Below are 16,315 nucleotides of genomic sequence, written 5' to 3'. Positions count from 1 at the left end.
TGCCACACGGAGCAGGGATTTACAGGGGGGAACCATAGGTGCCACCTCAGCCCCCAACCAGAGGCCACAGAGAGAGGGGGGCCTGCTATGGACCCCCAAAGTCGATTTCCGACACTTTCCATGTCAACAAGCCTGACATTGAAAGCCTGTTGGAAATCAACATCATAACCCCGATGGCTGAAACGGTGTCCTCAAGGGATTATGTTGCGCTACCAGTGGGGTCTTTGAGCCCATCGGAAGCCAGTCAGAATGACTGGCCTGTTTCAAATTCGACCAGCATGATTGGAGGCTATCCAACCGACATCCAAATTAGGGCCTTAATGAGTTCAGCCAAGTTCTACGCAAGCTGTAATGCCATTTATAGGAGTAAAGTAGTGGCAGTTGGCAAAGAAAAGATCCATGCTTGAGATCAGCAGTAATGCGACTAATCCACAGACTCTCTTTCTCTAGCCTAAAATGCCCCCACATTAAAATAGAAGACATAGGGTGTTTAATGATGCTACCTACTTTTACTGTCAACAATAATTTTGGCTCAGAAATCACCAAAACTCATCATCACCCAAACGTTTTTGAAGCCTAAAGAAAAAAGGTTGACAGACTTAGTACATGCATGCTTAAGAAGATGTCCCCTAGCCCTCTGACCTGGACATAAATCTACCTTCTCTAGCTGTCTGTATTAATTGACAGTCTCAGTTATTCCCTCCATCACTACCTAATACCAGGATTGAGTTTCCTCAGAGATGCTGTCTTTACAGTGGAATGAATGGTTCTTACATGATTTTATACCTTAAATGCGGTTTTGCAGACACAAAAATTCAAGCAAGCACTTGTCATAGCACTATTTATATAATCATAACAAAACAGACGAAAAATGTTAACTGTACTGTTGTTTATAGCTGTGTTTAGCAAGAGATAAAATTTTATTTGAAGAGGCAACAGCGCAGAAATCCAAGTGAAAATCATCTGTTCGATTTAGCACAATTTAAAGCACAGTAATGATCTGCAATCTTTTCAAAGTCGTTTAATCCAGTGTTCAGCAGAAGTCAAAACGTAGGAATGATAGCATCCAGAAATCAATATCTTTTGTACCAGCCACAACTTAATGTACAAAATCATTTGTACTGCATTTAGGCCCCACATGCCCAAATGTTCAAATCCTTCTTTGGAAGTGGGCAGAATCCAAACAGAAATATATTTAGCTTTGAAGGATGGCGAAAATCTATCATTCAGTTGAACACGGACGTTCAGGTTAATGAAAGCAATGCATCCCCTTGGCCCTCTCCTATAATTATAAAGGTAAACATTTTAAAAACTGGATTAACTGCATACCCTCGATCTGTTTACAGTAACAGGCTTGTAAACAAAAGAAGAGCGGGCTGCCAAGTCATTTGAGTATGCTTAAGTATGAATTCTACACCCATTATAATCATGAGGAAATTTTACATGCTGAAGAGCTTCTGTGAATATTACAGGAGACGTGCTTCGCATTAGTAAATAGCGTTCCAGAGATTTGTCAAGGCATACAAATATTCTAAGCAGAAGCTCTACCCAGTTGTTTCATCAGGTTTGTGTGTTTCTGGTAATCTATCTTATTCAGGATACAGTCTCTCCCTAAATAGCCAACAGTGTAAATCAACACTCCCCAACAAAATTAAACCACTGCACAAATACCTGGGAAGAGTTTATTTTAGTGATAATCTCTCATATGTCTGCGATCATTAAAAGTACCAGGACCTCAAAGTTCACCTGAACTTCCTAATTAACTGTACATAAACTGAAAGGCAGTTTCAGCCCAACTAGAGACCTATATTATGTTATAGAAAAGAAAATACTTATTTGTTGCCATTGTTTATCCAGTTCTTTTCCATGTTAAATAAACAAGCAAACACTTGTACCTGGGTGTTGTAATACAAAGTCTATTAGCCGGGGTGTATATTCTGCAGATGGTTTATTTAAGCTTAGTTACAAGGTAAGTTCCAGGTAAATAGGTAGATGACAGATAGCATGTATATAGCTGATAGCCTCACCAGGAGCAAGCTCCCTGCTGCTCAGCCTGCACACTCCAACTGACACTCAGCACATCACCAGGCACCCATGCATTATATGACATCACCAAGCATTCAGGATTCCATTAATCACCAAGCACTCCAGCACTCATCCTGGCTGAGCAGTAGGGAAGATGTGGAAAAGGAATGGCAACAGTTAAATTACAACATATCCCCTTTCCTTAAGGAAACTATAAACAGAAATCATGCAAATAACAGAAAATAAAAAATAAAGTTACATTGCCAAATCATTAAATACATTAAATTCACAAATTACTGATGGAACATTCCTAAAGTATACATGCATTAAAATCACAGAAAATAATTTGCTGAATATTCCTGAAGCAAAGGATAACTCCTGAAGTAGTCAAAGCTTCCTGAATCAATTCATTACATTAAGATCTACCCCATCCCCCTCCTTTAGGGAATATAAATAGACAAGCATACTGAGACCAAAGGGGACGAGACATAACACACAACACACAATGTACCTCTAAACCAGCAAGAATCTCAGGCAAACATACTTCACGCAGTGATCAAATACGCACACCTGCAGCACGACACACAAGTACACCAACTCAGCACTAGGGTACATCCAACCCCACAACTCAGAACTAGGGTACTCACAACTCTGCACTAGGGTACTCACCACCCTACAACTCTGTACTAAGGTACTTACAACTCTGTACTAGGGTACTTACCACCCTACAACTCTGTACTAGGGTACTAACAACCCTACAACTCTGCACTATGCAATCCCAGCAAACAAAACATCAGTAAATTCAAACCCGCATTTAGCATAAACTTAGGCAGGACAAACAGAAGAGCATAATAATAATAATAATGTAACTTTTATAGCGCAAACAGCTACCTCAAACAGAGGTGTCCTGGCGATTAGCGGTAATCAGGTGAGCAGATAAGGGACGAGACTAGCCTAGCCAAAGAGCCACGTCTTCTGGTGCCTTCGAAAATCGGATTCAGATTCCAGTATGCAAAGACGAAGTGCATTCCATAGCATAGCTGTCCTGGTCAAGAAGGCCCTGCCTCCCTTTCTGGCCTTGGAAAACCGGGGAACACATAATAGGTGCTTGGAATTAGTTCTAAGAGTGCGAGACGATTGATACGGGAGGAGTCTCTTTCTGAGGTATCTAGGTCCAATGTTGTGCATTGCCCGAAAAGCAAGGGTCAAGGCCTTGAATACGATGCGCTTTGCAACCAGAAGCCAGTGAAAGAACTTGATATGAGGAGAAATGTGCTGACGGAACGGCACTCGGTGAATAAGTCTTGCTGCCGCATTCTGAATCATCTGAAGTCTGTGAATCAGATAGCTGGGGAGTCCCAGGTACAGACTGTTATCATAATCTAGATGAGATGTCACCGTCGCATGAACTACTGTCCTCCTACTGTCCTCTGGCAAGAGGTGCAGGATTTTTTTTTAAAGTTCTCAGCTTGCCAAAACAGACCGATGAGACATGGTGTATATGGGATTCAAAGAATAGAGCTCAATAACACTTGATGCCCAGATTTCCAGTTTTTTTAGCTGGACAGAGCGGGTTTCCTATGTCAGCCGGCCACCAGAGTCCTGCGGGCGGGGGGGGGGGGGGGAGGGGGGGGCTGATCAAAGAACACGATCTCCGTCTTGTCAGCATTTAATTTCAGCTTGTTGTTGTTCATCCAGCTGGTGATGTCTTTCAGGCAACCCGTTGATCTAGCAAATGAGTCCCTTGACTGATCCTTAATGGAGAATATCAGCTGTGTATCATCTGCATACGAAACAGCCTTCAACTCCCAGGAGTCAATCAGATTGAAGAGTGGGACCAAGTAGAAATTAAAGAGCAGGGGGCTTAGTGCCGAACCCTGTGGTACCCCACACCTTAACGGCTTAGGTGATGATTGATATGGTGGGAGAAATACACTTGGAGTGCGATTATGAAGGTAGGGCTGAGTCTAAGCAAAGGGCTGTGCCCTGGACACCAATCTGTTCAAGTCTATTTAGCAGCATGGAATAAGCAACCGTGTCAAAGGCCGCGGACAAATACAACAGGATTAGCATAGCTGAAGCTCCTGCGTCCATTGACATTCTAATAGACTCTTCCACCTCCACCAAGGCTGTTTCCATGCTATATACTGTCCGGAAGCCTGACTGAGTGTCGTGAAGGATACCATGGTGGTCGAGATAATTGGTAAGTTGGCGCTGCGTTCTTTTTTCCAACATTTTTGCCGGAGCCGGTACCAGAGAAATAGGGCGATAATTCCCAAACTCCATGGGGTCGGCGTTAGATTTTTCCAAGAGAGGCAGAAGGAGCGCCTGTTTCCAGACATCAGGAAAGATGCCCGTGGACAATGACGTATTCCAGATGAAATTCAGTGCTGGATTAATCCAGTGAGCAAGTAATCTAAAAATCGTGGGAGGACAAGGGTCAGTGGGAGATCCCGATTTACACCTCAAGATTTCAGCCTAGGATTCTTGTGGGGAAATATGGGCAAACTCCGTAAATGTGTCGTAGGTCATACCAGTTATTGGAGCCTGGGGAATCAATAAAGACACTTCAGATGTGAAAGAAGAGTATACATTCTGAATCTTCTTCTCAAAGAAGTTGGAAAGATTAGAAAATAACGCTAAAGAGGGCAAGATTTTCCCTTTGGCTGCAACAGGGTTGGTAAAGGATCTGACGATCCTGAAAATCTCTTTGCTTGAGTGCTCCGCACCCTAAATCTGTCTAACGAAGTGATCTTTCTGGCCACTCCCATCATTTTACACATTTTTTAAAGAGCTATCTTATACTCCTGCTTCGCTTCTTGAGTATACGCCTTCCTCCATTGCCTTTCCAATCTCTTACATCCACTTGTTTCCCCTTCTGAGATGCTCCAAAAACCAGGGGGCTGAGTGAGACTCTCTCTTAGATCTAGGAATTTTTAATGCCGCCACCTCGTTAAGTGAAGCCGAGATCCCAGCATTAAACAGTAATGCGTCTGTGCATACCTCCATGCATCACCATATAGAGTAAGCAATGAACGTGCACACCAAATGATAAGACTAGCACATATCAACATGAAAAGAAAACTGCTCATGGCATGAAATAAACATTGCAGCCTAATTACCACAGAAATCAAATAAACATAATAAAACACCATCAAACTAGGCATAGCAGGTCTAGGTAGTCACCCCAAAAAATATATATATATTCAAGTTCCTCTGGTGAGCGATCCCCCACCTGATATTCCTTTACAACCCCCGGCAACAGGAGAGACAACTTGGCATGACCATAACTATCCACTGTAGAGCATACCAGTCACAACTTTCACGAGGCTTGAATTGTATGAATAGAAACAAAACGAAACTGATCCGGTCTTATCACCATCCCAAAGTTGCAAGGAATGTGTGCTGGACAACTTAATGGCGTTCAACTGAATAACTTTCTATTCAATTTCACTTCAGTGTTCAATGAAGGGGAAACCATCAGGTCAAATGGTCTTAGATTTCAACGCAGCAAACCATTGATTACCGGACCTGAAATCAAGATGGCGCCTTCCGTTCGGTGCGACGACATGCAGAGAAAAAACCCACAAGTCGGCGCTCAGCTTTCTCAGAATGGCTCTACCTCCCAACAGAGCGCACATCAGTTTACACAGGATGCAGGAAATGTCGCATCATGGACGAGCGTTGCAACCAAAAGACACGCACACAACGGCAAGAAATTGCACATCGCCCCGGTAAGTGGGCACGCGCCCCTCAGCATTCCACCGTGGTCCAAGAATCACATACACCACAACAGATGGTCTTGCGGCCCATTCAAGTGCCGCACAACAGTAACGCCACCACCACACGGCCAGAACAAAGCTGCACAACGGTACCAGCAATTGCCAACTCAGCACCAACTGAGTAAAGCAGTCACACAATTTGTCTTACCAGCGAAACACTGCTGATCTCAAAATAAATTTCCAAGGTCCCCAGTGCCTGGCAGTTTCACTTGAACAATGCAAACAATCTTTAACTCTTGATGCTGCCATCCAAACACCGACAATATCCTTGAAAACACAGTATTGCTGGGAATCCTCAAAACACTGTAGATGGTCGTCATCCAGATGAAAAATAGACCATGTACCTAACAGGTGAAAGCAGTCAAGAACGCTTGTTGGTATTTGCGCCTAAACTGAATTGATTTCAAGAAGGTCAAATGCCCCAGGCTGTCCTGGTGATGAGGGACACTGGTGGGGCGACCAGGGCGTTGCTTTACCTTCAAGCTCGAAGTCCCTTAGTTCCAATTTCTTAAGTAGGTCCCTTACATTACATAGTCCACAACACGTGGGTTCTTGTTCAAATCGTCCCCAAAATGTTGTAATACAAAGTCCATTAGCTGAGGTGTATATTCTATAGCTGGTTTATTTAAGCTTAGTTACAAGGTAAGTTCCAGGTAAATAGGTAGATGACAGATAGATAGCATGCAGATAGCCCCACCAGGAGCAGCTCCCTGCTGCTCAGCCTACACACTCCAACTGACACTCAGCACATCACTAGGAACCCATGCATTCTATGAAATCACCAAGCATTCAGGATTTAATTCATCACCAAGCACTCCAGCACTCATCCTGGCTGAGCAGTAGGGAAGATGTAGCTAAGGAAAAGGAATGGCAACAGTTAAGTCACAACACTGGGCTTTACAGAGAAAGGACAAAGATCACCCACCAGTCTTCCCCCTCCTACCCCCATTCACAAGTGAGGAAAGAGTTATGCTATAGTACCCAGGGATTGCTATTACTCATACTAAAAAATCTCATGGTCCTCTCAGAACTCCAAGCCCTTGTGTAAATCAAAAGTGTTCTCAAATGCCCAGCTACTTGACGTCACATAAATGCCTTTATCTGATCGGTCAAATACTCATTTAGCCTAATGTTTTGAGACAAGCACATGTACCCCTGCCATAAGCCTCTAAAACCTGCTCCTAAGTCAAACACTTAAATTCGAACACAGATGTGCAACTGGATGCAATATGGATCGTCAAAAAGTGCGTGGGTCAACCATAGAATTAGAGAGCGGCCCCTGGCAACAGACTTTAGTTAGGATTTAGGTAAATATCTTTTAGAGGTGTGGTGTAGAAAGGTCATTTAGAACAGTAAAATATAGGGGCAGTGCTAAGCGCAGTCATAGCTAAAATAAGTATACTTCACTAGTATGCTCATCAGTGTGGGGAATGCATGGCCCATAGAGCTCGATGTTGGACCTTTACAAATATTTATTTGAACCAGAGAAAAAAGATATAACCCCCTGGGTTCTTTTTGTTACTGTGTACAGAGCTCAGTTGCCTCGAGGCCAATATAATAAACTTTGTAACAGTGAAGACCTTGGAAAAGTTTGTGCATGAGAAGATTTATTTCATCGCACACTACAATAATGGACTGTAAACAAAACGAAAGGTTTGAACAGACGTTGCATTCCAACAAACAGACACATTATTACATTTACTGCCCACTTAATATTCCGGAATATTTAAGAGTATGCCAGGTTAGCAGTCAATTGTTCAAACACTGTGAGTACTCTGGTGGGGTGGATTATTTATAGCAATGGGCGGCCACCTGGTTAGTTTCCGGACAAACCAAGGTGCTGGGAGCGCTCCCGTGGCACCTCCTGCCCCAGGAACTCCTAAATCCTAACCCACGTAAGGTTCAGATTAAGGATATTTGGCAAATGGAGACTCGATCCTCTTCTTGTCAACGCTCTGCCGCTGCTTTTCACGCTGCTTCTCTTTCATAAGCCGCCGAAGCTCCTCCTGATTCACAGGTTTCTTGGAGGAATGAGCCGCGCCAGGTTTTCTGGAGGAAAGCACCGGTTTCCCCCTAGTACTCTGGCCGGGGGCCGCCATGTCTGTTTTGGTTCAGGCGTCGCGCGCCCATGACATCACGGCGCGGCGCCCTCAAAAGACGCACACAAAGTAGGAGGAGCTTCCCCCAGACTCCGACAACAACAGTAGTTGTCGAGTCGTTTTTGCGAGTGTTTTGAAATTTAATCGGTGGAGGGCAGTATAGTACCGCACACAACGTTTTAGCCAACTGCAAATACGAATACACATGGAGATATGAACATTTATTGTAATTGCATGTACATACATGCCGACAGACCATATTCATCCGGAAGAGTCTTGATTTACAAAGCCAAACAGGGCTTTAATTTAACTTTCTCAAGTCGGAATGTGTCCCAACTTCAATACAAGTCAATGGGGAAAATATATTTGCCCCACAACTTTTTTAAACAATCCCCCTCTTTCTGCTGTGCAAATGTTGGTATGTGTGAAATTATACGGTACTTACTAAAACTGACGAGGTGTTGGAGCGCTTAAAGCTGGGCAGTGTAGTGTTGTGTGCGCTGAGCCCACATGGTACTACACAGACACATGAAGTATACTTGGTTAACTGGCCACGTGCACATGCTCTTAGGCCCTTTTTATTTCGAGTCTGGGCAGTGCATGCGCTGCCCTGCAGCCATGCCACATTGGAGTATGGATTTGAAGCCTCGCCCATATTTGTCAGTAGCTTGTGTCATTGTCCTTCTGTAAATGCTGGCTTCAGATTCGTTAATAGGCTTGTTAGTCCCTCCTTAGTACCACCTTGTCTTCATTTGTAGCTCACTATGAGGACTGGCCCTTTTACTTCAGTTGTTACATGGTATGTTTTATTTACTCTGTATGTAACAAAAACAATATCTCAACAGGTACTATTTAATAGGCTGTTAACAAACATGCACATATAGTTGCAAAATGAATGAGTAGAGAAGACTCAAAGTTTCAAGGATGTGCCAGGGGCACCATATATTTAGAACAAGTTTAGGGAAAATTTGTGCACATAAGTGCTCATGACACACAAGGTGGACAGCGCAAGTGATCGTGCTATACAAAAAGGAAATAAGGAAGAGAGTGTGAGGGAGGGATTAGGGGAGTCTTCTGGTATAGTTATCAAAAATACCTGATGTTGAGGAAGAACGGGATAACAAGTGTGAATGCATCAAAACGGTAACCTGGTCCTGAAGATGACCCTAACTTGTGACAGGTCGAAACGCCGTTGACTTCCCAGCGCAACTTTTTGGCGCTATACTCTGGTTCACAACATTTTAAATCCTCTGTAACTCTGGTAAATAATTTCTTGGGAACGTAAAGTATTTTGTAAATACTATCACTATTGCTCTTCCTGTGCAGTTCATTGCTGTGTCACTTGTCAATTGCGCCATCCACCTTGTGTGTCACGAGCACTTATGTGCACATAGTTTTTTCGGGTTACCACCACATTCATTGTTAACAGTGCTGATACTACTGTTTTCCTATACTTGTTCTAAATATATGGTGCCCCTGGCACTTCCTTGCTGCAGATCGGCGCATATAAATTCTCTCTACTTCCACGGACAGAGTAAATCCACAGTCGCACGCACATACACTCATCATACGTTAGGGCCCATCACACTAACATTCATTCTATTACTCTCTCCACACTGAATATATGAGAGAAACCTAACACAATCTGCATCTAAACGAGGTCAATGCGACCATAAAGAAAATGTCCTGAGTCATGATTTTAAACATGGGAAATACATCTGGAACTCAATAAGTGACACAGAAATAACCACCCGACACTGGAATTCAAACAAATGGTTGTTTATCTAAATTAATTCAAATGAAAGTCAATCAATAGCAAGATCAATATTCTCATAGTTACCTATTCTAGCTAAATGGGTCAGGACAGGTCTCTCAGTAAAGTCTCCCGAGTCGCCGTCCTCTCGATCAGCATCGATCCTCACGAGCATAGGTTCAGGAAGAAGTGGCCTTAGACCCTCTCTAGTCTAACATTATTTATAACAAAACTAGCGAAATAAAAGTAACAAATAAACTCTGAATGTCCGCTGAGCCGCTGAGCAGAGCGAGCAGGAAAGGATGTTGTCTGGCAACATTCAGAAAACCTCAGCTCAGGAAAAATCCCAAAAATAAAAACACGGAAGAAGGAAACTCGAGTTTGAAAGCGATACATTCATGAATGCTCTTCCTTGGTACCATAGCGAAGCCACCGCAGGTTTATCATAGTTCATTGTGGCTTTATTCTTCTCCAAGGACAATTGGAAGCATGCCCGGAGCTGCTGTCCTCACGGAAACTTTTAAATCAGACAGAGGCTGTGGTCAGGTGACTTCCAACCATGTTCAGCAAGGCCTCTCGTCACATCTCAATCACTCGAGTGCAGGCTGTAAATAGCAGCCATCTTTGTTTAGGCCAAAACGGACCATCTTAATTAAAAGAAACACAAAACAACGTTACCACATCATAATGATTATACAGTGTTAATCCCCACTAATACCCATATGTGTATGTAATTACCTAGCCATCTGCAACACAAGAAAGCATTATAGCACGTTATTTTAAAAGCGTGAACACGAAACAAATAGCACTTTAGCAACACTTATTTAATAAATTGCACACCAACTTAGTCCACGTATTATTAAGCAACATATATGCATTCCCACGTGTAATTTCTCTCATTAGTAATGTTGGTTAATCAAGACTTTTAACAAAACTAATAATTAGTGATTATAAATTAGTAATTTTAATCATAACATATAAACAAAACTGGAGCTTAAAACTCAATAAATTTTCAACAGAAAACTCTGCTCCAGCAATCCCCCCTTTGGTGATATATTATCACCACAAAAACCAACCCCAAAAAAAAAAAAATTTAGTCCAATTTTAGGAGAAATTGAAAATGTCTTTTATGACACAACATCAAACACCAGACTCCCTCTCATCATCCCTCTTTGACTCCAAGTAAACACTCTCCCTCAATTCTTCTAATTCTATTTCTTGTGGGTCTCTCCTTGACCTCTTTTGTTTCTTTTCAGTATTTCCTCTAATTATTCTCTTTTTCCCTCCCCTGTTTTTACAACACAAACACCCCAATCTTAGTATCAATAAAGCAACAATTACACATGTCAATGGAAATAATATTCTACCAATAATGGTACTACCTATTTTAGCAAGAAAACTCTTAACAGCAACTATCTTATTAGCTATTTTAGTCCAGATACTTTCAGCTTCCAGTGGTACTAAATCTTCATGCAAATCAGTAATATTTTTGATATAGACCTTTAGATCTTTGCTTTCGTCAGGAATGTAAGTGCAACAATGTTGAACTTTCAGCATTCCACAAACTCCACCCTCCTTGGCCAATAGAATATCAAGGGCAAGTCGATTTTGCATAGACATGGCACGTACGGCAATCATCTCCGTATTTACCAAAAGAAACCCTCCAGCGGTACTTGTCGATAAGCGATCCACCACTGTTGACAGTTTCCCAATTCCATATGCATTTAAAGAAATTCCCACTGCTGCAATTAAAGCTCCAAAAATATCACCCACAATTTCTGACCAAGTTTCTCTCTTAAAACGTGTTAGTAGATTAATGTGTTCTACATCTTCTATCCTATCTATATGAAAAATCTTTGGAAAGACCAGGCCCATATAACACGTGCCATACCAATGGTCAGGCAACTTGTAATAAGCCTTGTTCCCACAAACATAATACACTCCTGGGAAAACTGGATCTTTTCCACCTTTAAAACCCCATCCGGTTGCAATGAAGTATGTATCATGACACTCACTAGTCCCAACAAAATACCTATCATATTGGGATTTCTTTCTGGTAATGCATAGTTTACCCTTCTGTGGTGCATCTAAAGCTAAAGTTGGACTAGCCCCATTTCTCAATTCCTTTCCCATCCCAATATCCCATATTGTCTCACTCACTTTATATTTCCCTGCCTTTTCATGCATGCTCACTCTCCTTTCCTCTACCATATCTAGGAAAGCCCTCTCTTCTTCTTTCAAACTGCAAGTTAAATTGTTTCTAAAAATGTAATCTAATGTTAATTCTTCTTTCTCAATAAAAATCTCACCAAAAATGTTAGCTTCTTTAGCTGGATTCAGCTTCTTATTCATAGGCAATTGCCCAAAAATATTATCTTTGTTAGACATTTCATAATCTATTTTCCCTAACAAATAAAAAACACTACTTAACACACTACATGAAATCCCATGCGTAGCTGGTAAATGGTGATAAGTAACACCTTCTGAAACGGATGCAGGTAATTGCATACAAACGTAGCAATCCCTAACTTCCATTGTCTTTACATATTCGTACAACAACTTTGAAAAAACATTGCTAGAAAAATCATTAATTGACCTATCTTTATGTTACTACTTCTAGTCGGAACTACTTTCTGTGAATTCTTCTCTATGTTAGTCACATTTTCAGTATGTATTCCAAAAGTGTCTATTGTAACTCTAAAAGTAACTAGTAAAGCTAGTACACCCCATAATAGCATTAATGATCCAGTACAGCAGCAGCACATTTTACACCATCTTTTCAAGAAGGCACATCTACTTTGATTATTTTCTGTGTTAGCCATTTACTACTTTGGCAGTGTCTTTTGACTTAGCCTCTTCTACTCCACTACTGAAATTTAGAACTCTAGATTATTTCAAACAGCTAATTTCAGACTCTCTTCTTTTCACTTTTCTCCAAGTGACTCCTTTAGTTCACTCAATTTGGATTTTCATCACTTTTCACTTCTTCTTCAGCAACATCAAATTTTATCAGATCTTCAACAACATCCTGAGCATCCGACTCTTCTCCAATGTCAGTCAAGATAACTTTCAGGATTCCAACAGTTTTCTCCTCAACCACTTCTCGTACGGTCCCCTCTGGATTTCCTTGACTCTCTGCCTCTTCACCTTCAGACAGTGCCACGTACGTCCATTCCGGTGACCTATACTTCTGGTTAGGTTTTCTGATTCTCTTGATCTCTTCTGGTTCTTTTGAGACCTTTTGTTTTTCACCCTTTGCTTGATTCTGACTCGACACCTCGTTCTCCTGCTCAGCTTTCGATTAATTTGCTTGTGTCAGTCTGTACCTCAGTCTCTTTATTCTGTTAGGCCAAAGATCTCCTCTTACAACCCTCTTTGGTCTCACTTCTTTATTATTTCTTTCTCCGATCCAAGTTCTCTTTCTCAGAACTCGACCCTCTGATTTCTCATTCTCACTCTCATCTGATTCTGTTTCATTCGCCTCTTGTTCTTCAACAATTTTCTTTCGCTCCACAGACTTCTTCCCCACCAATTGAGATTTCCCTGCTACTGTCCCTCCTCGGGTCTCCGACACGCAATCTTCTTGCTGTCTATCTGTCCCTTCACCTAGCTTATCAGGAATGTTCCCTACACCTCCTCGGGGGTCTTCCGCAACCTGTCCCTCTCTATCTTCTTCTGACCCTGCTTCTTCAGGTGTAATCTCAAGTTGATTTTCAACCTCCTCATCTGATTCAGGTGTAGTCTCTGTGGAATTGCTCTTTTCTCTTCTTTCTTCTCTACTGCTTGTTAGAACTTCAGGCACTCTTACAGAATCCGATCTCTCCTCTGAGACTTCCAATGTTTCTCTTGAAGCCTCTCTTGGAAAGAAAAAAGAATCACCTGACTCTCTTTCTCTTTCACCCCTTTCAGGAGTCTTTTTTCTTCTCACTGGTTCAGTTTCTGCATCATCTGCATCATCACTGGAATCTGACTCTTCAAAATACTCTTTACCAGTCCCATCTTTTGGATTTGGAACTCTCAGAGTATGACTTGCATGCACCCAGTTTTTCACACCAGCACACTTTACTGCAGTCGTTGTAGTCAAAATAACTTGTCTTGGCCTTCCCCACCTTGGAACCAAGCAATTTCTTCTTCTGTGTACTTTAATCCTCATCCAGTCTCCTGGACTCAGATCATGAGCTTGCTTCTTTTCAAGTGTAGTAGCGTCTTCTCCAACCTGGTGAAACACAGAATGAACTGCGTCAGCCAGGCCTTTACAGTAATCCAAAATCATGTCATCAGTTATTGTCATCAACTTATTGACAGGCACAAATGCATGTCTCATTGCACGTTCCATTAATATTTCGTGTGGACTCAACCCTGTGGTTCTATCTGGAGTAGACCTAATAGTCATTAGCACTAGAGGCAAGACATCAGGCCATTTCATTCCAGTGGCTAAACACATCTTACCAATTCGGTTTTTGATTGTGCCGTTCATCTGTTCAACAACACCAGAAGCCTCTGGTCTGTATGCACAATGTAGCTTCTGCTGTATGCTCAATGCTTCACAAATTAAACCCATGAGATCATTGTAGAAGTGTCCACCTCTGTCCGACTCAATTGTTACTGGGAACCCGTACCCTCAATTGTTACTGGGAACCCGTACCTAGGAATCAACTATCTTAACAGTAACTTTGCCACTGTTATTCCATCATTTCTCCATTCGGATAGGCCTCCACCCATCTCAAGAACAAACAGACTACCACTAGAACATACCTCAATCTGTTCACTTGAGGCATTTCAATGAAATCTATTTGCATCCTGGTAAAAGGACCTCCTTCTCCGCCTATTGTTCCTAGACTCACCACTGTCTTTTTTCCAGTATTGAACTGCTGACAAATCAAACATCTCTGACAGATGCTCTCTGCAATCAGCCTGAACTTTGCATTGTACCAGGTTTGTTTAAAAGACCTAATCATCGCATCCCTCCCCAGATGTCCCTGGCCATGATACATTCTTGCCATTGTCGACAGCATGGAATTAGGCATGACTGGTCTACCATCTCTATAGATCCAAACATGATCTGTCTCTCTTGGGGCACAACCTGCCTTAATCCAATCTCTCATTTCCTCATCTCCTGCTTCATCCTGCAACTGTTTCACTTCATCCCACGTTTCTAGGACATTAGTAAACATTACAGAACAAAAAGACATCTCCCTTTCTCGTGCCCTATTAATCGAATGATTGTTCTTTGCACAATACTGTGCTATGTCATTGGCAAAACGATTACCAAGAGTAACAAAATCATCTCCTTGTCCATGAGCTGCACACTTCACAACTGCTAATTCTTTAGGCAGCTGTATCGCCTCAAGCAACTTCCCAATCACTTCAGCATTCTTTATTGGAGTCCCACTCGACGTCAAGAAACCTCTCTGTAGCCAAAGTTGGCCAAAATCATGAACGACTCCAAATCCGTACTGACTATCAGTCATCACAGTCACTCTCAAATTCTTCCCAATCTTGCAAGCTTTCGTCAATGCCACCAATTCAGCCACTTCAGCAGATCTCACTCCTTTCAAAGGCGAAGCTTCCATAACTTCTGAAACCTTACACACCGCATATGCTGCACTCAGCACACCATCATCAGTTCTCAAACATGATCCATCCACAAACAGCACATTATCACTCTCAGGCAACAGCAAATCTCTTATGTCTGGTCTGGGTTTTGTGCAGTAATCCAGCACATCCAAACAATCATGATCAACATCATCTCCCACATTCACATTCTCAGCATCTGGTAGAAGTGTCGCTGGATTCACATTCACACATCTCTCAAGAGTCACATTTGATGCTCCCAGAATGATTTTCTCATATTTAGTCAGCCGACTATGTGACATGTACTGAGTTCTGCTTCTCGTCAAAAGAATTGCCACATCATGAGGTACGAATACCCTCACAGGATATCCCATTATTATACCCTCACTCTGTTCCAAGCTTCTGCATGTAGCAGCTACTGCTTTCAGACAACCTGGCAAACCCACAGCTACAGGGTCAAGTGTCGATGAGAAGTACGCAATTGGTCTTCTCAGTTGTCCATGCTTCTGAATTAACACTGAAAGTGCACATCCATTTCTCTCACTGCAGTACAACTCAAACTCTTTCTCATAGTCTGGCATTCCCAAAGCAGGAGCCTCACCCATTCTGCTCTTCAACTCCTCAAATGCTGCCATTTGTTCTCCATCCAGTTCCAATGGGTCTCTCACCTCACTTTTAGTCAATTTAATCAATGGCTTTGCTATCAGGGAGAAATTACTTATCCACTGACGACAATAACCCACCATCCCCAGAAACATCCTCACTTCTCTCTGGGTCATCGGGGCTCTCATTCCTCTGATAATTTTAATCCTGTCATCGGTCACTTTTCTCAGACCCTTTTCAATATTGTGTCCAAGATAATGCACCTCTTTCTTGCAAAATTGCAATTTGGCTGGAGATACCTTTAACCCTCCATCTGCCAGATGATTCAGTAAAGCTATGGTATCTACCTCACAAGCTTCACGTGTCTTCGATGCCACAAGTAAGTCATCGATGTACTGCACTAGTACTGAGCTTTCAGGCATGATCAAACTCTCCAAAGACTTCTTCAGTAACTGATTGAATATCGAAGGACTCTCTGT

At 42.1% G+C, this 16,315-nt stretch overlaps 1 protein-coding gene across 1 annotated transcript in view; it reads right to left on the bottom strand.

Annotated features, from left to right (window-relative positions):
- Positions 1 to 7,947, bottom strand: part of ZNF830 (zinc finger protein 830) — a 176,815-nt gene extending 168,868 nt beyond the window's left edge. Inside the window, exon 1 of the mRNA XM_085606863.1 lies at positions 7,725 to 7,947. Coding sequence (XP_085462989.1) covers positions 7,725 to 7,906 — 182 coding nt within the window. The 5' untranslated portion in view covers positions 7,907 to 7,947. The remainder of the gene's footprint in view (positions 1 to 7,724) is intronic.
- Positions 7,948 to 16,315: the final 8,368 nt, after the last annotated feature.

This window comes from Triturus cristatus, chromosome 5_2 (assembly GCF_964204655.1).
Source record: "Triturus cristatus chromosome 5_2, aTriCri1.1, whole genome shotgun sequence".
NCBI classification, from domain to species: domain Eukaryota; kingdom Metazoa; phylum Chordata; class Amphibia; order Caudata; family Salamandridae; genus Triturus; species Triturus cristatus.
This window is presented reverse-complemented; position numbering and strand designations above follow the sequence as displayed.